The sequence below is a fragment of the Typha latifolia genome, chromosome 11, assembly GCF_019914945.1.
Source record: "Typha latifolia isolate L0001 chromosome 11, TyphaL0001v2, whole genome shotgun sequence".
Taxonomy (NCBI): domain Eukaryota; kingdom Viridiplantae; phylum Streptophyta; class Magnoliopsida; order Poales; family Typhaceae; genus Typha; species Typha latifolia.
Window position 1 is genome coordinate 1,573,388 of NC_133096.1, and position 26,362 is coordinate 1,599,749.

Sequence of the window (26,362 nt, forward strand, 5' to 3'; positions counted from 1 at the left end):
TTAAATTATGTTATTACTTATTTAATTATTGTAGTTAATCTAAAGTACTAATTGCCATGAATTAATTTAATTATACCATGATTAGTGAATAAATTTAGTTGCACCATGCTTAGCAAACTGCATGCAATATAATTACTATATTAATCATAGCCAAGTATAATAATTATTAGAGTTATGTATATATACTCTCTTGCATTAAATTATTTTCATTTTTCTTAATTATCAAAGAGAATAGTAGGCTGATGGTAATGTCTTAAATAATGGTATTATTATATAACATAATTGTGGTTAATAAATAACAAAACAAGTATAGAAATTAATGGTAATAGGAGAATGCAATATCTACTATAAACCAAATAGAATATTTAGGATGAATTAATAATATGTAATTACAATGAGAAATGATCTTTTAGTTTAATTAATTATAATTAGTGAAAAGACTAATATTATATGTCATTAATAATTTCATATTCCAACCACCCTATTTAAGACCCCGTGGACCTTGCTAACGATAACTGATCATTGATATAGCAGACGTGAAAGGTGATTGTCTAGTAATTATAGTTACTATGAGTAGTCTTATACTAGACATTTTTCTTAAATTATAATATATTATATAATTATATATATGTATGTTTTGGCCTCCAATATGATTATATGATCTTATAGAGATGATTATAGTTGAACATATTTTATCATTCATTTGATTAGACTGATCTTGAATATAAATATGTTGATGAATTTTAGATATAATTAGAGATGACTATACTAGTATGATTTTATGTTGAGATAATCTCTAGCGTAGGTATATAGATGATAGACTAACATGAGTATGCATGTGATAGATATATGATTGAAGATTGTATCATATTATATCTCTTTTGACTTCTTTCTTCCACTTAAATTTCTGATATACATTAACTTATTATATATTGGATATATACACATGATCTAGCATGCAGAAGGAAATGTATAAATCTCATTGATAAGAAAGCTAAAAAAAGGCACGAGGGTACTCAATAAGCACTAGGGTTAGAGGTGTCTGATGTGGTGATTATGGCCGCTGATATACGATATCTTATGGCCATGTCTGAGGTCAATTGAGTCTAGTGTGTATAGATAATCGGACACCTACCGTTCGCTAGGGCATGCGTGTGGCAAGTTATCCTTATGTGATTTGTATTAACTAATGAGATATTTGATTTGGATGGATATTGATATAGCCTTTGCATATGGCAGGGTATGATATAATTGAGATATCCATAGCATATGACAAAGTATGCTTTGAGCCTACAGGCAGAATGATGAGATCAGGTACTGAATGTTGACTATACATAGTGGTCTAATATGATAATATTATACCAAGATGACGATGATAATTATAATATTGAGAATTGCATATAATTAGAGGTGTAAACGGGTCTAATTAACTCCGACCCAACCCGCTATCTGACTCGATTCGGATCGGATTCGGATAAAAAATTTCTATCCGATTCGGATACAAATAGAATTTTTGAAAAAATCTTGAATACATATTCGGGTACGGGTTGAATATAATTTTCTAATCCGGATATGCATATCGGATATCCGTTTACCCGCATATTTTTTAAATGATTTACAGTTTTTAGTTTGCTTATTTAAATAGTGAATATTGATATTGTTACTAATGGTGTGTTATATATTATTTGTAGAGATTAATTCCTCTAATTTATATGTATTTGACATAAAAAAAATTTATTTTTTGTGGAACTCTTAATATTTTTGCATTAATTATGTTTAAATAAAATATCATAATTTATTTAAAATTCAATCAACATCCATTTAGAATTTGATTCTCTATCTATCTAATATCCGTATCTGGACTAAAAATATGGATCCGAATATGGGTTAGGCACAATCCGATTCGTTTTTGCCCCTACATATGATTCTATTATTATTTGATATATATGATTATCGAATAGTTATCATGCTTCAGATATGGTTGTATTTGACATCCTAGCATGGTCAAAGTCGGTATGCATCATATGTGTTATATTTGATAGTGTTATAATAATAGTATGATATGGAGATTTATTTATATATTTTCAAGTGTTCTATTTTTTATCCATCATAACATGATATATATTATACATCTAATATTATTGAGACATGCTTATATACTCATTCTTAGCATGATTACTTTTTTGTGATTTATATTCTCTAATATATGATTTACTCTCTATTAGACATCACTGATTTGAGGTAAAATCTATTCACTGAGCCTTTAGCTCATGATCTCTTTATTTTTTTTTTCCAAAAATCTAAATAAACAAGTAAAGCATGATACTCTATTAGAGACATTGCTAGTGTTTAAGGAGTAAAGTGTGGTTAGTATTGTACGCCAGTTGAGTTATATTATATGATGTATCAGTTAGCTTTTAGAGTGATATTTTTATCCTAATTGTTATCATAAAATATGTGACTTTATACTTGATATATTATGTATATATCACTGATGTGTATATATAATAGTGAGATGCTCTTGATGATATGTTGTTGCCTGTGTTGGCCCCTATTAGAGTTATCAATATGTTGTGATACCCATATATGAATTATTCTTAGTTTAAATATTATGGATAAATTATAGTGTTGATACATGTTTATCTAATTGTCGACAACTAACCAAGTTGCCAAGTGCCTTACATGTGCCGTATAGGCTCGTGCCATGTATTTATTTAGGGTTCAATTGTGTTACACTATGACAAATTAATATTGCAATTTAGCATACCTTTAATTGTGAATTCATAAATATTGTTTCTATGATCATGACATATTATTTATTTAATCCATATAAATATTAATAGAATCTAAAAATAAAAATTTATAATCTATAATTACTCACAAATATTTTGTAAACATAATGAGAAAATGATTGGATGTGGATTATGGTACCAATTGTTTATTACCATTCTAAAGAATCTTCAATTCTATACGATGAATCCAAAAAATTTCTTCTATCCCAAAACTATATGACTAATAAGAGTGGATTGCAAGATTTTCTTTATAGAGTATAAGAATCAGTTACAAAGTGACGCACCAATCACATTTGTACAAGATAATATGGCTAGGCTTCGTGTAGAAAAATTATTATTGATGGAATTGAAAGAAAAAAAAAGAACTATTAAAGAGGTTAAAATAGAGATAGAGTCCAAATAAAGCCATAGTTGCTCCCAATAATATTTATTGTGCCAAGACAACTAACACCTCACTTAACATCTCTTCCATGAAAGAATAGTACTAGATGAATAGACTCATATTGATTTAATGTAGTTAAAATTAATTTTATAAAATAATGAAGTTGTACTTAAAACAATTAAGTTGTATTTTAAATATTTGTATATAACAACAACTAATTCATACATAACAATTAGTCCATTTCTAAAATATTTTTGTATAATAGCAAATAATCTATGGATTTCATGTTTAATAATTATAAATTTTGTAGTTAATAACTATGAATTATGGATATGATTACTCTAAATACGCTCTGTTGTAGATAATTGAGAAATTTTTTTGAACTCAATTCTATATGTAGTGACCAGTAATAAATTCCATATATATAACAATATTTTATAGTAAAAACCCATGGATTTTATAACTAATAACTATAGATTCCATAGTTTATAATTGTCATCTATAATTAATAACTATAAATTCCATAGTTACTAACTATAGATGCTTAAGATTGATTAGGGGTCTAGTAAGAAATCTCATATACACTAACATCTAATTTTATAATAACTTCAAACTCAATTTATCAAAATAATAACTATCACAGTAATCATAACGACTAAGGCTTCTATGAGCAAGTATAGTGATGCCGTGTTTATAAAGGACCTCAAACACATTTTATTCTTTATATTTAATTTTTTTATAGAAGAAGAATAAAATCTTCTCTCTCCTCCTATCTCTCTCTTTGCTTGTGAGTATAGAACCAGAAAAAGATAAAACTAGCATTTAATGTGTTGTTGATGATGCTTTGATCAACTTATATTTAAATAAGTCTTACTGAAACTTATAATTGAAGATATCTCTTTACATTTAATATAAATCACCCAAAATATTCCACACATTATTATACTTTTCAAAATATTTGCTCAAAAGTCAAATAGTATTGACATTTGCACCAAATGAATCCATAAGTAAGAGTCGATCCTAAGCCTCTACAAGAGGGGGTGGTGCTCTGGTCATGGTCACCCTATGCCGGTCATCCGGGGCCTCTAGATATTGATAAATATCCTCACCGGGCGTGAAAACCAAATCATGTGTTTCTACATCATGCATAATACCATATGTGCCATATTAACTCTATCACTAAGTGGATTTAGGCCTGTGTTGTATTGTGTTTTTTTTAATAAATATTTAGATCTATTGGTGGTTGAAATATTATTAGGCTCATATTAAATACTTGATTGACTTGGGCCTACTACTAGTTGTTTAGATATCACTAGGTTGACATTAAGGTGACTGGGGAATGGATAATATTGTTTATGAAAATTTATATTTATTGGTGGTTAATATATCTGTAACGCCCCCGCCCGGCACGGCACGTGCACGCCCTTGCGCCCACACGGCACGCGCGACGCACGCGACAGGTCGGGCGGGGCCCGTCACGCACAGATACTTTCCTGTGCACATATAATCATGACATCATCAAATAAAACCTGTTAACCTATCCATGATCACATAATCCATCACTAAATACATCATACTATCAACCAAATAAACTTGTTAACATATGAATATCCAAGTCCACAATAATATACACTAGACCGCTACATAATCTGGCAGGACCCACACAGGCCACAACAAACTATCAAGATACAACTAAAATAACTAATACAAGAGTACACTATGATTCGACCTGTATTATACAAATCATCGTTTAATACAAAAGAGTATAAATATCAAATACTAGTACAACTCAATTTCTATATAAACTATCATCTATACCATCTTGCATGTATAGCTCACCTCATCATCGCTCTAAAATATCTTCTCAAGTCGCTATCACGTATCACATATCTGAGGGGGTTAGAAAAGAAATAAAGAGAGTCATGAGCAAAAGGCTCAGTGAATAGACATTACCCCGAATCAGTGATGCCAAATATAGAGTAAATCATGTACTGGATAATATGAATTAGAAAGTACCATCATGTCATGAATGAGTATATGAATGTATCCTCAATAATACATAAATGAAAAGTAGATAATATGTCATACTGATAAAAATATACAATCCTCGACAATGAATAAACAAATCTCCATGTCATATGATCATCATAACTCTCTATCAAATATAACACATGATACATGCCGACCATGGCCATGCTATGATATCAAATGCAACCATATATGATGTATATTGACCACTCAATAATCAGGTATGTCAGATAAAAATAAAATCATATGTATTTCTTAACATCACGATCATCACCGACATCTCGGTATAATATCATCATACTAGACCACTGTGCACAGTCAACACCCGGTACCCGGTCTCAACATCATGCCCGAAGGCTCAGAGCATACTCTATCATCCGCAAGAAGTATCTCAAATATAACCATACCCTGCCATCCACTAGGGTATCAACATCCATCCAGACCGGGCACCCTTCTAGCTAATAGAAATCTCGTGAGGATAACTCGCCACATATGCCCTGGCGAACAGCATGTGTCCGAATGTCTGCTGCGCACACAGACTAACGACCTCGGACGTAAGGCCAACAGGATCGCGACCATGTCGGGCGATCAATCATCCACCAAGCACGTCCTAACCCTCGCGCCCACTCGGGTATCCTCACGCTTTCTATCAACTATCCTATCAATCACATTTCATGCTTTTCTTTTTAAATGACAAATCATATGCATATATCCAGTACAATAACAAGTCAATGCATAACAGAATTTAGGCTGGAATAGGAATCAAAAGCAAAATGATGTAATGCAAACTCCAACCATATATCAAATACATGCATGCTCCTGCTAGTCTATCATATGCACACTCATGCTATAGATCATCCTGGTATAAAATCAGAATAATATAATCATCTCCAATCATCTCTATATATCACCAATGTATTCATATCCCAGATCAGCCTAATCAAATGCATGATAAAGTATGCTCGACTGAAATTATCTCTAAATAAAGTCATATAATCATGCTGGAAGCCAAAACATGCATGTACATAATATATAATATAACCTAATTTGAGAAAGGGATCTAGGGGATAAGACTACTCACACTGATCAGAAGATACAAACCACGTATCCCTTACATCCGCCCATCAATCGTATGACACTTCTCGCTAGCAAGGTCCACGGAGTCTCAAATAAGGGGTTCGGGATCTGAAAATGTTTAAGTAACATAAAGTTAGTTGTTTATCCCATTATAATCCGTTCGAGTAAAATATGATGATTTATTAGATTTTAGAATTTCTACTTAATTTTATAATTGGCTAGATTTTTATTATAAATATAATATAATAGAGAGAGAGAGAGATAGTGAGAAAGAGAGAAGAAGAGAGAAGAAAAGAGAGGAGGAGAAAGAGCTCACCGACGCTCGTGGAGGTGGCGGCGGGCGGCGATAGTCCGACCTCGGCGAGAGAGAGAGAGAGAGAGAGAGAGAGAGAGAGAGAAGAGATATTTAGAGGGGGGAGAGAGAGAGGCGGTTGGGGGGTTTTTTGGCGGCGGCTGCGGTTATTACAATATCACTAGTTTATTAGATTGTGTGAGTAAATGAGTGAACTCCAACAAGCTTCCATGTACTCTAGAATTTGATGTTAACTCTGCAAATAAGTCCACCAAACTATCACTTTGTTGAGATAAATCAAGCATTGCATCTAGGGATGAAAACGAATCGGATACGAATTTGATAGTGCTCAAACCACATCTGGATCCATATTTTGGGTCCGAATACAAATATTATATGGATACAAAAATTTAAAATTATATCCTAACTAACTGGATACGAATAATTTTTGGATAAGAATTAGATAACTTTTTAATTGAAGATCATATCTTAATAGGATGTGGATCGAATTTGAAATGAATTATGACATTTCTTTAAAAAAATTAACACAAAAAATTAAGAGTTTTAAAAAAAATTAAATGTTTTTCATATCAAATATATATACATTTTGTATAATCAATATCTAGAAATAATATATAACACATTATTAGTAACAATATGCTTATTCGCTATCTAAATAAGCAAAGTATAAACTATAAACAACCAAAAAATATATGGTTAAACGGATATCCGATATCCACATCCGTATCCATATCTGAAAAATTATATCCGACCCATATCATATTCGTACCCGAGGTTTTTACCCGTATCTCAATATGTACCTAAGTTTTTTTTTTTTTTTCAAAAATCTAACTCTTATCGAAATTTGCATCTAGGTTGGGTAGAACAATCTAAATTGAGTCGAATAGCGGGTCGGGTCGATAATTTTGACTGGTTTTTGACCCTAATTGTATCCTTTAGTTATCGATAGATGGCTTTGTATCAAACTCATGATGGAGATTACATTTTAATTTGGATTGTAGCATATTTTATATTTGAGATGAATTATATTAAGTATAAGTTTATCTTTATATGTTATTTTATTCATCCTATCGCGTACAACATGTGTGCTGTGTGGACATATGAGCAAGCACATGGCCATCAGGTGAAGGCGTTAGAGCAACGCACCATCGACATAGTGACTTTGCCTATGTGGCACCGTGTGGAGCATGCCCCCTCCCTATTTCCTATATTCTCTTTTTTACTCCCTCTTCTCTCTCGGTCCCTCGACATCTGTGTCCTAACTCAAAGTCCCCTCCTTTCTTCCTCTTTAGTGAGTATCATCGTCGACGGTGAGATATGGGTGCAACTTCACCTTTAAGTTTCTCAATAAACTATTTTCCTCTCGTTCCATCTATTTGGATTGTTTTAGGATGGTTGTGTTGTTGCTCATTCATCGCTATAGGGTTGTACTTATAAATTGGCTAGCCAATGGTGGTCGATTGGTAACCTTCGAGATCAGTTAGATGGTTAGAGAGTTGGAGTCAGGTCTAGATCCTTTCTTGGCTGTTGATACTGCTCGGGTGGGATTTTCTGTGCCAGTGGTTGAGCGTTGGTTTGAGCTTTGAGCTTTGAGCTTTCCCACCATTATCCCTCACAGAGCATGGTAGCCTCTTAGCATTATTTTTCTTTTGCCACCCCCCATCCTATTTAGCACTTTGTTGAATCATCTTTCCTTTCCCAATGTCAAAGCCACCATGGCTTCCTTAGCTTTCTTCTCACCTCCATCGGTTGCCAACCAAGCTAGCTAGATGCCATTGGGTCATTATTGCCTTCCTTGGCGACTTTCCCTTCATTTTCGCATCTCTTGGTTAGGCAATGACTTGTGGTTTTTGACAATTCCTTCTTGTCGCCCTTGGATGTGATTGAGAAGAGAGGAAGGGGATAAGGGTCTTTTAGTGTGGGTTGGCCCGAGACAAGCCAGTGTAGGCTAGACTAGGTTGGGCTGGGATAGTTAGTAGTACTGACTTTTTAGCCATGTTTCTCTGGGTGGTTTAGAGTTACAACTCATGCAGTTGGGTCTAATACTTTTTTAGTTGTCTTTCTCCTATAGAATAATTATTTATCAATCAACCTAATGAGATCTCACGGTTAAAAAAAAAGAAGCATTACCGTAATTATTTATTTTTAAAATATATTACCTCTGCACTTTATTTTTTGACAATTATTTTTTAATAATTTATCAAATAAAAGACACACATATATATATATATATATCAATATAAGGGTAATGATATCCTTTTATAATTAACTTGATGAAAATTTAATTAAATTCTATTTTTTAAAATTATTTTAATTATTTACATATATATATATCTTAGATTGATTTAAACTAAAATTGGATAACAAGATTGAGATAGACAATCAAATTTAAATTGAAGTCTATCTTTGTAAATAATTAAATTTATATCTTCTAGCATTAAATGATATCTCATCAAGACAAGACATGATTATGTCTATCAGAAAAAAATCTTAATAGAAGAAAAGAATTTGCCAACAAATTTTAAAGTGTAAAGTATTTGCTAATAAAATAAAAATATTTTGAGGGGTATAGATGCAATAATCCATTCGTTTTCTTCCTCTCAACAATTGTTCTTTCAAGTGTTGGTCGTCGAGAGGTTTGCTCTCTGGTCTCCGAGGGAAACCCTAGAAAGGGAAGCGAGAATAAAAGAGGACGAGAATGTCGAGGATGACGCAAGAGGAGGACAAGAAGCCGGCTGATCAGTCGGGCCACATCAATCTCAAGGTCAAGGGGTAGGTAGTGGCTTCTCTCTCTCGATAGATCGATGGATCGATCGGTTTCTGCCTGTTTTTTGGATTTTACTTCTGATGGGTAAAATTTTGGGGTTTTGTTCCTTCTGCACTTCAATTTCCATGTATTGATCGCTTAGTATGTATACAATGTAGAGGGTAGTGTGAATTTGGTAATGAATAGGAAAAAAAAAGTCTCGTGCTTGATCGGTTGTCTTATCTCTGCTTTGTGATATTTTTGGGTGTGAGGTAGTTACTTTGAGTTGAAACAAATAGTCTTTTTAATTCAGAAAAGGACTATGTTTCATGGGTGAGATGAAGTGATAACTTGTTCGATAGATCCGGAGTGAATATGCAAAGAAAGGAAAATTGATGGTAGGATATTGTATTAGGGAATAATGTTTAACTGGGATAAATATTTTGGATTACTGAGGCATGTCTCTTTATTATTGGAACAATCGTAGGTTTGTAAATGTCTTGGATTCTCTTTTTGAATTTTCGTGTTCATTTATATGTTAGGCGTCTTAATATTTTACATTATTCATCATACTGAATTCCCACTTGAACAATTACAAACCCTTAAATCCCAAAGTGAGAATGAGATGTCTTTTTCATCTTCAAAAATGAACTCAAGAGCTCTTGCCATAGCTAGTCATGCCAAGCATTCCACTCGGTGTGGTTCAAGAAGATGTATTGTCCAATGCCTTTTAAACATTGATACAAAATAGCTTCTTCACACTCCACTTTTACTAGGGCATTGAGCTGCTTGACAATGCCAGTAATGAACAGATATGCAGTGGTTTGAAATACGTCAATTTAATCATCATATCTTTATTGACTCAAAGAGGTACAGGTTTGTGCTGAGGTTAGCATGTAATGTGCCAATAGCTTGTTGAACAGGATAATATCTTGATTAGTAAATTCATTCTCTTAACCATAAGTGTCACCATCGATGCATTATAACTGTCACCATTGATTTCTTTTACGATTTTTGTTTCTCTTTATCCTATGTGAATCATTCTTGTGCCGTTCATAAAGTTACATCAATTTAGGAGTCCTCTCATCATTGTATTGTACCTTACCAAACCCCATTTTCTTGTGATAGGGCTCAATCGACAATGATAATGAAGATCTATTGTAGGTCTTCTACCTTATATATGTGTTGCCTAAGTATTTATACGTGTTTCTCTGCATAAATATGATTGTGCATATCTCTATATACAACAAATAAAGTGTGTCATAGTGGACAGAATTCCCACCTACGGTTGTCTTTAAGGAGGAAAGATGTCTTCAACATTGCCTCAATTCTGAAGAGGTGTTTCCATGATTGAAAATGACCTCTTGGATGCAAGAGGTAAGCATTACTATCAGTCACACCAAGTGACACCATATAAATTATTTATTACAGAATGAAAGTAGAAATTGGGGATAAAATTTAAGCTTTTTGTACATGGAGAGAATTGTCAAGGTAGTACTTTTAGTTGCGTAGCAGGAGTGGCCTTTCCCACAAGAAGTTCATATGAAAGTAGTTGTGATGGTGGGGATATGCTAATACAGGTAGTTGCTTGGGTGATGATAATGGTTGCAGGGTTTCTTAGATTTGTTGGTGGAAACAAAAATTGAGTCTTGTAGAGAAAATACAGCTTCAGTTAAGACAACAATGTTAAATTTTGTGCTTCATAGATAGTGAGTGCGTGGGCGTGACTACCCTTAACTGATAGAATGAACTTGGGAAATTGTTGCCTAGAATTGTGATTTCCTAGTTAATCTTTTCTTCCTTGAATTACCTTTCAGATGTAGTTTCTTCTTTTGGCATGTTCATTTTGCTACTTGAAGTGAACTTAGGAGGTGATTGTGTGATTTGATTGTAATGGCAGACAGTGAGACAATATGTAAATTGCAGAAGTGGTAGCTGCATTAATCATGTTAGCCATACTATATTTCTTTATCACCATTGCAGAAGTGGTATTGACTTTTCTTGGGCGCAAGAAGGATAATAGAATTGTAATTGGGGGGCATAAACAACCAAAAGTGCCTACTTTATGAGATACACTTAACACTATGAGATGTTGGTGGTTAAATGCAAGCATTGCTAAGGATAGCTTTGGCCAAGTGAAGCCGAAACAGCCGCCTCAAACTTTTTTCTTTTCTTTTCTTTTTTGGTTTTGAAACATTGATCTCCAATGCCTAATAGCCAAAAGAACAATCTTTATCTCTTGAATATCTGCAACCGCCTTCCCCAAAATTCTTACCTTCATAATGCTAACTTCCAATTTGCTAAACAATAACCTTGTAGCTTCAGTACTTTAACTCTCCATGAGAACTTGCTCCTACTTTCTGCTCTATAGACTATTTTATATGCTTTCTATGTCATTACATTCTGACATGATGGATAAGTGCAAGAAGAATAACTATTTAACATGCTTTCTGTGATTAGATTTTGACATGATGATTAAGTGCAAGAAGAATACTTGTGCTTGTTCTGTAGGTTATAGTATTGGTGACTAGGTTTCTTCTACCATGACCTCTTTTTTGTGGTCCAAGATGGTAATGAGGTTTTCTTCAGGATCAAACGCAGCACTCAGCTGTGGAAGCTCATGGGTGCTTACTTGACCGACAATCAGTGGATTTTAATTCAATTGCTTTCCTGTTTGATGGCCGTAGGCTGCATGGGGAGCAGACTCCAGATGAAGTAAACTTTTTTTCTTTTACTGTATTTCATTTGGTCAACTTGGCTTTGTTAATATTTCTTTTTCTAACTTCTTCAGCTTGAAATGGAGGATGGGGATGAAATTGATGTTATGTTACACCAAACAGGTGGAGGACTGGCAATTGCATAGGAATGTTAGCAGTCAATTTTCGGTTGATCTCTAAATTCTGTGAAGCAATTATTCAACATGGAGCCAACATCTTTATGGTTTATGATTATAAAGTGCTGATTGACTTCTCTATCTAAAGATATCTTCTGAAAGTTTTTTACTTTTTATTATGAGATATTGATTCTTTTCCCATACTGGAGTTAAATCTTGCTCATGTAACAGGGTAATTACGATTTTCCTACTTCCTGAGTAGAGGACAGGACATTACTCTTTATTATCTTATATGAATGTATCACTAGTTAAATTGAGCCTTATGATTCTCTGGCATCATCTATTTAGACTCATCTGGTTTACTTGTGCTGGTGCTCGTTTCTGCCCTAGGATTCGTCGAATATAATGAGGTTTTGACCAAATTAGCCCTCTCCCAAACTTAATACCAAAATGGGGATGTTAAAAGGCTATTTTGAGAAACTGTTTGTACTTTTTAACATCTTACTATTTAGGAAATAGCTAAACAGTTCAACATTTTATAATTAAAAAAATTAGATAAATTTTATAACTAAAATTTAGAGAAACTATTATCTTTTTTTTGCTATTTTGAGCGGATAAAACGAGTATCCGATTAAATTTCGATCAAAATTATTTATTATTTATCTTTCATCTTTGTACACCGAATGGTTTGACATTTATAGTAATAAGATACTTATATAATAAAATTTAATATCTTGTTATTTTAGTAAAATATTAAATTTCTCAGTATTTTTTTAATAAAAATATTGATAAGATCAGTATTTTATTAGAAGATAAGATTCATCTAAATATAAAATACTGAATTCAACAGCATTTTACTGACAATTATAGTAAAATAAATTATTTTTAGTTTAAGTTTGGATGTAGTATATGTTCCATAAATAAAGTTCAGAAGACCACGGCTAGTTGGACAAAAACTCGAATATACTCGTCACTTTTTGCACCATGTCTCCTCGTCAGTAGTTTATTTCATTTATTTATTTTTTGATAGATGAAATTATTCACAATTGAATCGGTGTTTTGTTGTCTTCCCATGCATCTTTGGTATCCCCAATTTTTTTTTTCTTATTCTTTCATTAAGATTGAGACTAGACAAGGAGATAGGTAATGCTCCCCTATGCTCATGATCCTTATGCTCCATTTGATTGTAGGGTATTCCCTGACTAGATGTGGTAGCAAATCTCAAACTACTCTATCGTGTAGGAGAGTTGTCGAACTACTTTAACTTTTTTTGAGAATCAAACTCTTTTAACTTAAAAACTGGATTAATAGCATTCATGTAACTGTTGTCATTCTCAAAACCTATAGGTGGCGTTTGATCAGTGTATAAGAAATATTTATTCATATATTAAGTCTATTAAATAAATTTTTACAACCAAACACTTATATATATATATTAGTTAAACCTTATATAAGGTAAGTCCCAAAATATTATTACAGATAGTAAGATATAATGAAGTTATTACAGTTAACATACTTATTTACAGTACAGTAACTAAACACAAATTCTTATATAAACTTACTTAAAGTAATCTTTATATTTAAGGAGTGTGCATAAAGTAGTCTTTAAAAAAGAAAAACTTATACACAAACTAAACGAGATCTTTAAAATCAGCTAAAATTTCAGTGAATTTAAATTCCCATGTATGGCTGAAGTTCCTTGGTACGAGAATTAGTTCAAGTGTTTCTGTTCTGACCTTGAGATGCATCAATATTGCTTAGATTCAAAGTACCCGATGGATATCCATTAGAGGTCTGTACATACGATAAGAGTTCACATTACCAAAAGAAAGAAAGAATAGTCAATTTGTACCTTGTAGAAGCATATTTGCTCAGTAAAATCTAACATAAAAAAGAAACAAGATGTTCATTTAGTTTTTCAAAGAATTCATCTTGTATATGAAATTTCAATGTACATAAAGTTACAGCAAACTGTCAAGATTCATCAGAATGATAAAGAATGCTTCCTGAAATTTCCCAACAGAAATAAATGTTCATCCTAGCTGATAGACAATTACTACATATGCTTTTTGGCCCAGCAATCTTGGCAAAAAAAAAAAAAAAAAAAAAAGAACTCCTGATCCTTAGGAGGCACAGGAAAATACTTAAATATCTGAAAACACATACTAAAGGAAAAAGAGTCTGGCTTGACACATACAGCTATGATGTTACATCAACTTATCTCAAAAGTAATGTGATAAGATCAAGCTGGTAACTGGAGCTTGACATTATTCTTCCAGCTGCAAGTTGTAAGTGAAGTTTTAAGTCATGATTCATGGATATATTGCTCTACCGATAAAAAAAATAGAAAGAAAAACAACATGCTTACCTATTAAAATAATAATAGAAGAAATCTGCATATAGTAATGTTTGCACCAATCCAGATATCCAAGCTGCGAAGAAAAATTAGAGGAATACAAGTAACAAGTGCAAAAGACAAAGCAGAAGCATAACAGCCAAAAGAGAGTAGAAGTTGCTTACTTATCCAATGAACATAGTGTGGTTCAGTGAAATAGCGATAAATCCAATTGAGAATGTAGAACGCTCTGTATGCACTGCACCAGGATAAAATTGATTCAAATAATAGAAATGCAACTGATTACTATAAATAGGAAATCCTAAATATGTTTCTGAGCTGAAGTACATTAGAGTACTACTCAGCACAATTAATTAAAAAAGAAAAGGAATTTCTAGATATGATTGAAGAATATAATCAGTAAATTCTATAGAATGATGATTTACTGGACAGGACAAGTTTTCAACATTCAAGAAAATGGAAAAGAGCTTTCTCAAACTAGATATCTGACTGCTCCAAATACAGTGTTTACAGTGTTGCTTAGTTTGTAGAATAAATCAATAAAAGACTAGAAGACCCATATGGTGGAGAAATGTAGATATGATAACATTTCCTATAATGATCATTGTGACAAGCTACATTTCTCAGTGGATTACAGAGAGGCATGGATTCCAGAGATATGCTCGAAAATAGGATGACTTTAAATTACAAAAGTAAACAGCAGCTTCCAGCAAATTGGTACTTCTTTGGAGGATTTGTGTGCCATATGCTAATCACATACCTTCAACAGATTTATTCTATAAGGAAAGCATATATAAATGATAAATAAAATATCCCAGTGCATAATCAATGAACCATAACTTCTTAGCCTGTCTGTAACTCTTTTGTTTTTAAAAAAATGAAGTACAAAACAACTGGGATATAAACGTATTGACCAAAATTAGCAAAACTAAGGCGAATATCTATTTAAAAATTTCTTTACATGGGACATGCAGATAAAACATCAGATATAGAGAATTATGAATGAAATGAAAAGTTTGTGAAGTAACTGGTTCTTTAATGGAGTCCAATATACATGCATCGTGAATAATGCTTTCAATTGAATAATTATAATTAAACAAAATTTCTAGATTCTTGATATGAATTAAATGAACACTAAAAGAAATCATTATATGACTGTAATCTGTCTTGAATCTAGATATGAAGCACACAATTTCTTTTTTCAGTCATAAAGGAGTAATTTGCAAATTGATGCAGTAACACCTGAATTCAGAAAAAGTCTATTCTCCTCTGGACCTGGACAAGGTCTAAGTAGCGACAGATAAATTTTGATTTGAGATAAAAAAAATCGCATTGCGTTCAATTTCTATTTGAGGAAAAAAGAAGAGTAACCAAATGGATAAGCACGAGGCAACTTAGTTTCCTTGAAAATGAAATGAGAATATAGTAATATCAAAAAATTTATATAACATCACATGCATTCTATAGAGTTAAGATTATTTTGCAAACGATATCATCAATGGTTTGAAAAATGAAGCTAAATCATACAAAATGCCCTGAAATCATGGTTTCTCCTGGGGGTGATTGTTCGTGTTTGCAAGCATGTGTATTGATTTTCAGATTTTCCTTCTTTTCTTTCTTTGTTCTGTGGTTGGCAGGAAGAGGGATCAAACTAAATGGAATCAAAAAAGTGAAAGAGAAAACTAAATTACTGGCAGTATACTGGAACCAACCTAAACAATATTTCCCTAAGACCCTAGCAAAATCAAGAGCACTAGTTTCATAAACATCTCTTTGGAGGGCATAATTTATAACAGAATCAAATAAAAAAAAATTAATTCTTGAGAAAAAAATGTTCAATGAGTTATCTCTGAAAACTCTGAGGCAAGCTCATTCAAGCCATCTACCTTCTACCAAAGAAACAAAAAATGAATCTTCTAGATTTTTCTCATAATTCCTCTATTTCTACCCATACAATGGCAAGATTGTCTTACAAAATAAACTCATCTAAGATCCCTTCTGCTTGCTCAGTCTCATTGTTGTTTTTTATTTTTTATTTTCCCAACACAAGCTTTATAATTCATAAATCCTACATTCATGCCTATATTAATGTTGACCAATTGTATTTATGATTATTTTACTTTTAATTTATATACTAACTAATTTCTACTCCTTTTCTCTTTTTAACTGAGAAATTAGGAAATTTCTTTCTTGGATCTTCTTGTCGTACACACAGTTGCATCTATGATTTATCTCAGCATGTTCAGCAAAGAAGTCAATTAAAAGAGCAATCCAATAGATAAACCACAACTTGCCCCCCTTAAAATAACAATCCATAAACTCTGGTTACTTAGTCTCTCATTGGCATGTATCTAAACGTATCACAATGCAGAGCTGCTAAAACACCAATTTCTGACATCACATAATTCATCATGTAAAAGGTCAAAGTTTAAAGTAATCCTATCCAATTCAACTTCATTGCAAATCTTCAGAATGCCAAATTGTTGCATCACGGTGATACTATTGGTCCCTAGGCAGACATTACTGGAATATCAATCAGTCATTTTAGTTTCTAGAGAACAACCTATATAGTTAACAATGAGAACTTCCACTATTAGCTGGAAGCCTGGCATATCAATCACCCATCAATCTCTTGTTCTCCTCAACCTTTTAATTGGAATTTTATTTTAATGAGATCCTTTTTATTTCCTATAATTAGTACTCTAATCCTAACTTGTGAAATGGACATCTAACTTTATGAGAGGATGACCAAACTGAATTGCTACTCCAATTACCCTCCCAGAGATGGGTTATCAAAGGGAAAACAGGAGATGGGTTTGGTGTGGTGTATGGTCAAGGTACAGTTGACCACTCCTATTCGTAGATCTTTCTGAATCCTTCACCAAGAAAAAGTGTTCTAGGGCTTCCCTAACATTATAAAGTCAGTGAATGCCAGTGTTCTAGACTTCTAGCATGAAAGAATTAGATGTCTCTTCCTTTACATGCAATCTTTCCACTTCATTTGCACTCTTACTTTCTTTTCTAATTACTTCACAATAGATATATTAGTCTATGTACTTTTTCAGTATGTAAAGCTTAAAATCATTTCACAGTTCTGCTACTTATGAAATATGCTATCACAACACGCACCTATGATCCGAATGTGAGTAAAGATCATGTCACACTCCTGTGATTAAATTATTTTAATTATGAGAAGTTGTATGGAGAATCCTTGGGAGGAAAACAATCAGTATCTTCATTCAAGGATCTTTAAGAAACCACATAATCTTGCTTTTGTCATAGCCTAAAATGAAAGGGAAAGCAAGTGACATTAAAGTAAATCAATGTAGAAAGAAGCATTCTTCATTTTTCCTGAAGCATAGCAGAAGTTTCTAAGTGGATGAATGGAACAGAATTATCAGGATTATTTCAGAAAGGCATTTAGAATGGATAAATCAGAAGATAATTAAATTCAAATGATAGCATCAAGAATTTTTGAGCAAGTAACAGTATGATTTTCTTTTTCTTAGAAGAGCACATATAGAATTGATTGGCAATGTTCATTTACCCTAGAAGAAAAACATATTGCCCAGTCAAATTGTCAATATTCCTTGTGCGTTGTAGTAGTACAAGCTGAGGAAGAATTGCAACAGCCTCCAAGTATAAGGAAAATGCCCACATCACCTGCAAGATTAATCCGAAATAAGAATTAAAGAGTTAATCTAGGAAGTGGAAAAAGAATGGAACAAGATCCCAGAAAACTTGCACAAAAGCGTCGCCCAATATAATGGCAACTCACATTATGAAATTAAATGGTAACTATGCATAAGCCATACATGTGCTTAACCTGGACATAAAAAAATCAATGGACTTACCTCTTTCAAGGTGAATCTCTCATTTATTAGTAGGGCCAAAAGTAGACAGGGTAACACAAGGAAAACATAACGAAACGTGTCCTGATCCTTATCATAAGATCTTCGTACAATCTTGTGGCGTCTCATGTACCAGACTATTGAGAATGAGCTCCCCAAGAAAATCATCTTCATGACCGTATTGTATAGTGAGATAAAATCAGTAAAAATATCCAAATACCGAGTAATGAAAACAAGAGCATACAGCTCTTGAGTCTTCAAAGAAATGCCTGCAAAAATGAATGAGGATAAACAACTTGATTATGATGATAGCTTTGGATGTGATCATAATCAGCTTCATAATAAAGGAAGATATGAAGGAAGACACAAACTGTTGAAACATCTAGTTGTAATTTTGTAACATAGAAGGCAAATTAAGATGTTGAGATTAGTTTCATTAGATGCGTAAGAACTGAACAGGAATTACTTACCACCAAAGCATGCTAGCCTATTAGACTTAACCACATGTTTCAGTGACTCTTGAAGGTCAACCCAATCATAAAATTGGCAATTGCAGTCTAGGGATAATGACACTAAAGGAGATTGCTTATATCTAATAGAAATCAATAGTATTTACAGAAAATATGAGTAGACTCTAATGCTAACAACAAAACAAAATCAAGAGAAGAAATTTGCCAAATCAAAATGAATAAATAAATCAATAATAAGCAATCACCAGCATCAAGGATCAATAAGTTATGAGACTAAAGTATCATAGAGATACTCCTAGTTTTGTATTCGGACTATGATTAAATCAAAAGCAAGGTTTGAAAATCGGGATAAGGATCGGTCTTCTAAAAAAACGATACGTATCGGCCGGACCGGCCGTATCAATCGCCTGGATTGGATCGGATTTTTTTAATTACGTAAAATTCTAAATATTATTTAAAAATGCAGGAAAAATTCTAAAAATTTTAAAAATAGTTTACCAAAAATAAGAAAGTAAAGAAAGAAAAACTATGATGCAATAAAAATTGAAAAGAAGAAGAGATTAGAAAAAAAAGTGAGTGGAAGAAAATCAAATAAAAGAAAGAAAAACTATGGTGTAGTGAAGAAGTATAAGAAGAAGAAGAAGAAAAGAGAAGAAAAAGGGAGAGAGTGAAAAAAATAAAAAATAAAAACTAAGAGAGAAATAAAGAAATAAATTAAAAAATTATATACCGGAATTCGCCGGAGCTAGATCTCTCCGTAAGAGAAACAATAGTTATATGGTAGGAGAGAGAAAAAAAGAGTGAAAGAGTGAAAGAAAGGAGAGTAAGAGAGAGTAAGAAGAAAGAGAGAAAGAGAGACAAAGAGTTCGGATTAGGCCTAGATCAGGATTGGCCGATCCAGCAAACCGTAATCAAAAGCATACAAGAAGGTAGAAAATTATGGAGTATAGGGATATTTAAGGGAACCACGATAGAATTGAATAGATCTGTAACATGTAGAAGTAGAACAACGAGACTTCCACCAAGAAAATACAAGTGAAAGGGCACCTTCAAAAGTGTCAAAACTGGAGCATCATAAGGGCATAGGGAAATGATAAGAGCTCATAGAAAGAGCAATGGCTCATCATCAATAATAGGATCAAGCCATGTAAGTTAAGAACTTAAGAACAAAAAGGTGGAGATGCCACCTGTCACTTGAGACTGCTAAATAGTTGCTTATATCACTAATACCGTCAAAGTAGCATTTAATTCCTAAGAGGCATGTTGAATGCATCTTTAACTAAGTTTGTCTACAAGGGTGAAATTCATGATAAAGATTGTGTTTCTACCTAGATAGGGAAATAATTAGAATAGTTGGTTTGTCTCATTAGTATTATTTTTTAATGTGACCCATGTCTTAGTCAAGCCACTTGAGATCCACTTGCACTAGGTTTATACAACGGGTTGCTCAAGATCAGCTGGAATATAAAAGAGTCGAGGTTGATAGATCTTCCGAGGCTCAAAATAAACTATATGTAATTATGTCTATACCAATACACACCATGACTTAGCATTGGATACAATGATTAAACTCAATTTGCTAATCAAGCTTGAACTGAACTTTGTTCAAGCCAACTCAAGCTTGATAAAAATAAATTTGAGACGATCTTGAACCTTGATTTGAATTTGTCTTGATCAGTGTTATCCAGCAGATCATTAAAGTTCACATATTGACTAGAATTAGATTTAATATAAAGCTTGAATTAAAATTAAATGAGTTGAATTTAATCACCGATACATGATTAAAATCAATTCCATGATGAGCTTTGATCAAAGATAGGTTTAACAAGGCCTGTAGTTCTACCTAGGAGATGGAAATAATTTCCTACATCCACATTCATCAGATCTTTTACCATTTCTAGAGGAACCTTTAAGAAAGAGACCTATGCATCAGACAACCGTGAGCAATGACAAAAATGGATAAATCGACCAATTAACCAGCTCATGTGATCTCATGGAAAGCTGGCAATTGATTTATTTTGATCAGTAATATTCTTTTTTATTCTCATTAAATCTTGTACAATGCTTGAGCTCTTAGCGATTGAACAGATATCTCAGAAACATGTTGAGATAGGGTCCTAGCTGGCTCCTCCCTTCTATGCCGCTACCCCATTGATGCACTATATGCCAACCATGCTGTGTATTATGGAATGACATGATCATCCTTGTGATCTCTTTTATGTGCTTCAGTAAAGACAATTCCAGTGTTGTTCTTTTTTTTTGTGACAATTCCAGTGTTGTTCTTTTTTTTTGTGACAATTCCAGTAAGACAATACCAGTGTTTCATCGTGATAACTACTCATATAGAACAAAGAAGTGACGAATTAAATCATGATACAATGGAAGCAATCTCTCAGCATTGTATATAGGTCCCTATGGGAAAAATATCAAGATACTTATAAAAAAAATTGGTCAGCATTCTGTACACGAGCCATCCATCTCTGATATCATTACACTTCTAAAAGCTAAAAATATTAGGTTTTCCCTAATAGTACTACTTAATCAGATTTCGGTTTCGTCCGACCTGTTATTGTGGTTTAAGAAGCTCAAACTCTGGCATCGTCCTACAAAAGCTACTGTAATGATTGGTGGAGACAAAAAGAACAGAAAACTTCTTATAAGTAACTTCATATCCCAAGAAAATAGCATCAATTCGTTCCCCAGGAATGTTTAGTATCACATACTTATTTCCAACTCACTCTCACCCAGATCTATCTGTACATGCTAAAAACTCCCACCGCTTCTTGATCTCGCATTCGCAATCATCTAAAAAGCGTTCATATCTCAAAAAAATTGAACCCTAATTCAAATCAAGCTGCCTTATCCATCAAATCTCGCCATGATTCTCACAGGAGAACGGCATTCTGGATCCGAATAGAAGAGGAAAAAAAGAGATCTTTTCGTTTTACGTACCTGCGCAAGATTTGATGGTGTGGATCTTGAGGAGCAGGACGAGGACGCTCATCAGATGCGTCATGTCGCCGGCGAACCTGAAGACGTTCATCCTCGGGGGCGATATCTGAGCCGCTCGATGTATGATCGACGGTGCGGATCGAGCGGGAGGAGAGGAGATCACGCGGCGAGATCGCTCTTGGCTTTGCTCTCGTCTTCGCTTCTCCTCTTTGGTGTTTTTGAACGCGTTATCAGGAGGAGGAATGGAGTGACGCCGCACGACGGGGGGTCGGGGGTTGTGGTGTGGTGTCCCGCGAAAGAACGTAACAGTCAGAAGACGTACATCGCGGCCGTTGGCTTCTTGGCCGTGGCCGTTAACGAGATCGAATCCGTCGATTCCCTGCAGTTTAATTACTTGGCGGCATTTCATTGGGTGGAGTGACATGGCGCGGATGTAAGTTGTCCAACTCATACTCTACGAATATTTTAAAAAAAAAAAAACCCTTCAAAATCCATTATTTGCTTACATATTTTAAATTTATTTGCACCGAAAATTCACTTGATTTTAGATTCGGCAAGATAGACTTTTTTTTATCTTTCTTTCAATTTTGTCCTTTCTATTATTTAGTACATCATTAAATATTAATGGAACACTATAAAAAAGAGAAAAATATATCTATACTCTTTTTCTTCTTCTTCTTCATCTTCTACTTTATATACCAGTGTTAATTCTTCTTCTTCTTTTGTTGCTGCTACTCTATTTCTCAAAAGGATTAGCATCATATAAGCAAATAAGTTATACGTCAAAAAAAACTCTATATTAACTTTTTGTCTGTTTGATTTATGTAAATCATTAACGTGGCCGGCTAGGTAGCCCAATTTTTTAGTCATGATTTAGATAGTTTGAACTTGGTGTTTAATTATAAACTAGGCCGAGAGTATAATTATTACTTTAATGTGATGTAAAAAAGTGAAAAGATAATACCCTTTGACTTTGATGATATTAGATGAAAATATTATTTTTAAATAAAATCAATCAAATTAAATTTTAAAATATATAAAAAAAATGTAGGTTTTACAAGAAAAATATATTTTTTATTATGAGCTTGCTAGCTTACGAGCTTAGTAAGCCTGTAAGCGTATTAGACTTGCAAGCTTATATATTACTTACTATTTACTTCTTTTATTTCATGGTTGCAGACCTGTAGGTCAATTGATGGCTTAAAAGCCCACAACTATATTATAAAATAAAGTCATTTCTTTTCTAAAGTTGCGAGCACTTATAAGCTTGTAACTATACTATCTATAATATCATTGTTTCTTATTTTAAGGTTGTGGGCTTTAAGCAAGCAACCCTGCAACCATACTATAATGTCACCATTCTTTTTTTCTTTTTTTTAAGTTGAAGGCTTATAAGCTAGCAAATTTACATCCTCTCATTCATATATATAATTATAATAATTTAAAAAAAAACTCAAAATTATAAATTTTATTATAAAAAAAGTAAAAGTAAGTTATTGCGGACTTACAATTGTTTGCAAGCTTAGAAGGATGTAAGTCCGTAATCACCTTATAACCATTGCTGACTTAATAAGTTTTAAATATTTTTTAAGAGAAAATGTATTTATTTTGAAGGGAAATTTAAAATTGATGACATAAAAAGTAAGAAATATTTATTTTATTTTTTTAAGAAAATTTAGTATGTGTAGTATAAGAGGTACCAAAATATTATTATTAAATTTATAAAATATAAATATAAATTATTTTAAGGTAAAATTATAATCTCTTTCTCTTATTTTTAATGTTTGGATTCTATTTTTTTTTTCTTAATGTAAAACTAAATACTTACACACGATATTCATAATTGAATACTATCAAATGACAAGATATTATACATAGTATGAGTAAAGTAACATATAGAAAGCTAATGGATATGTTAAAAAAAATATTTATTTGAACATGAATTTATATAAACTTTGAGCCCAAATTTAAATATGGCATGTACATTATTAATGATGGATTGATAATATAATAAAAAAAGTATTTTAATGTCCTATATTTAGTTACTCAAATCAATAAAAAAAGTGAATGAAAATTAGCGGTTGTCATGACAATAAAAAATAAAAATAAAAAGTGAGCTTAGTACCACATTGACTAAAAGTTACCTATTTTTATGGATAAAAATTTTTATACAAATCAACTCACCCCTTCTGTGTCGTTTATTTTTATAAATTGATCTAGAGTAAAATATCATTGGACTGATTCCATCTATTCACACATAAATCCATTCATTTACATATGAAAATCTTTTACTACCACATTAAGAGAGAGTACTGAACTTACTTGGTTTGACAATGTATTTAAATAATAGCTTTCTTTTATGTGTAAGACAGTAGTTATATCCTAGGAGACTAATGTCTACCGTTCTAAAAACAATCGATGGGTGACAAATTAGTTTTAAAGAGATAATGCCAAACATTAGATTTGACTTATATATAATATTAATAAACTTACTTGATAAGTTCAGTATTATATATATATATATAATGCTAATAAGATTAACATTTTGTTTCGTTAACTTATATATATAGATGCTAAAATTGTTGACTTTCTATCTAACGTAAAACGTTGATCTTAACCAATTTGGACCTAATCACTAATTAGCCATCTAATCATAAGAAGACTGAACATTGTAACAATTTGATGTTTTCATTAGTATCTACCCTCTGTGCAGTAGCTCAATTTAGCTAATGTGCTCTAATTACCAATAATTTCAATATTCTCATAATTCATTTTGGGTAAGTTGGAATTTGCTTCCTTTCCCTGATATTAAGCTTAATTATAATTCTCTTCCCTGTTTTCTCGGAATAAACACATATAGAGTAGATTTTTTTCTTAAATTACAATTAATAATTAACTATAAGTAATAATCTTTTTTTTTTTGAAAAATACTTGAAATATCTATCACATGAATATGGATCAGTTATGAACCAAATCTAGATCGCTCTGGACGTAATAAAATTATGAAAATATAGATGGTGGTAGCTCGTGAGTTAAGGTTCTAATAGTAATTTTGATTTCACCTAAATCAAAATTTTAAATGAAAAGATATAAATAAAATAGTAGAGCAAGGTTAGAACGGTAAATATTCAACGTTGCAGTGGTCGTCGGAAGGTGACAAATAGCCAAGGGTGGTGATGGTGGACAACCGTAGTGTAGGGTAGCTGCTGGAGGTGATGGTGGCTATGGGTTAGATGTATAATTTGAGTTTCTAACTTAAATCTATTCCTAGAAAAATAAACGGCTATAATTAACTTATTTATATACTCTTAAATTATCTTACTTTTACTTTTAAGATAAACTCAAGACTAAAATAATTTTTCAACGCTTGGATACTTAGATTCTTGGATTCCTGGATGAATAAACTAAGAAGCCTAGCCTCTCTATATATAGAGGTCGGGTATAATAAATCTTATTCAAAGTTAGCCCTAAATGCTTATACGACTTGAACTAAGACTTGCCTTAGATGTTTATACGACTTAATTAAACTTGCCTTAGTGGCTTATATAACTTAATTGAACTTACCTTAGTAGCTTATATAACTTAACTAGACTTAGTTTAAAGCTTACATAATTATGAATCAATTAAAAGATTGAAATTTTTACAAATCACACCCTACATTTTACCTATTTTATTATTCGCACTCCGTCTTTGGAGATTTTATTACGCGACACCTCCTTTTTCCTGTAATATTCATTTAACACCCTAACATTACTTTAGCTAACTGACATTAATCATGTTATATGGTTTATGTGACTCTAGTTCAAAGATTACTAAAATACCCTTAAGAAATCATCACCTAACCCAAATCCTCACAATCCTCTTTTAGAACGAAACTTACCCCACAAAATCCTTTTCTCCAAACTTAAACCCTACCCCACAAAATCTAAATCTTTTTTCTAAAACTAAACCCTACCCCACACAAGTAAAATAATAAACCCCACTACCCCACAGTTATCCTCAAAATACCTGCGACGTAAAAGCCTTAGAAGCTCCATCCATTTTCTCCTCTCTCCTCTCTCCTCATAATCTTTTTCATTTTTGTTTCTTTTGTCTTTTGTTACATTTTTTACTGATTTCTGTTATGGTTTGTGGAGAGAAATTTTTATTACATTTTTCAGTAATAAATTTCTATTACATTTTCTATTAGTGTATTTATGTTAAGAATTTATGTTATGATGGGTTTTAAAGTAAAGTTCCCTATGTTGTTATGTATTTTATTTTTAGGTTTTCTCGGCGTAATGGGTTTTAGAGTTATGTATTTTTATGTGATGAGTTCCTAGTGATATGTGTTCTTATGGTTATATTGTAGATAGAAAGTAGCTTTATTGATGTAAAACTTCATTATGGAGGTACATGAAGGGCAAATCAACAAACATTGCTATCGAAATATGTGAATGGTAGGCAACTTAACTTTGTAATGGAACGAGACTACTCTAATTTCAAAGATTTGTATGAACATATTGAGACTGAGTCAAAGTTAGAGTATAAGAATGGCATACACATTTGCTATAAAAGATATG

The 26,362-nt window shown here is 32.5% G+C and overlaps 1 protein-coding gene and 1 pseudogene across 2 annotated transcripts; one reads left to right on the forward strand and one right to left on the reverse strand.

Annotated features, from left to right (window-relative positions):
- The first annotated feature begins 9,290 nt into the window (after nt 1–9,290).
- On the forward strand, nt 9,291–12,437 carry LOC140798070 (small ubiquitin-related modifier 2-like; annotated as a pseudogene).
- Nucleotides 12,438–13,622: 1,185 nt separating this feature from the next.
- On the reverse strand, nt 13,623–22,068 carry LOC140798152 (ER lumen protein-retaining receptor). Of its 2 annotated transcripts, XM_073151914.1 has the most exons (7): nt 21,801–22,051; nt 18,382–18,647; nt 18,075–18,190; nt 14,692–14,765; nt 14,540–14,603; nt 14,369–14,450; nt 13,623–13,965 (listed from the first exon to the last, which is right to left on the reverse strand). In XM_073151914.1, exons 1-6 carry the CDS (start codon nt 21,889–21,891, stop codon nt 14,414–14,416), a joined length of 648 nt encoding a protein of 215 aa, XP_073008015.1. In that variant the 5' UTR covers nt 21,892–22,051; the 3' UTR covers nt 13,623–13,965; nt 14,369–14,413. The 2 variants fall into 2 exon arrangements, with proteins under 2 accessions (XP_073008015.1, XP_073008014.1); XM_073151913.1 differs by lacking the exon at nt 13,623–13,965 and having other exon boundaries at nt 14,081–14,450; nt 21,801–22,068.
- Nucleotides 22,069–26,362: the final 4,294 nt, after the last annotated feature.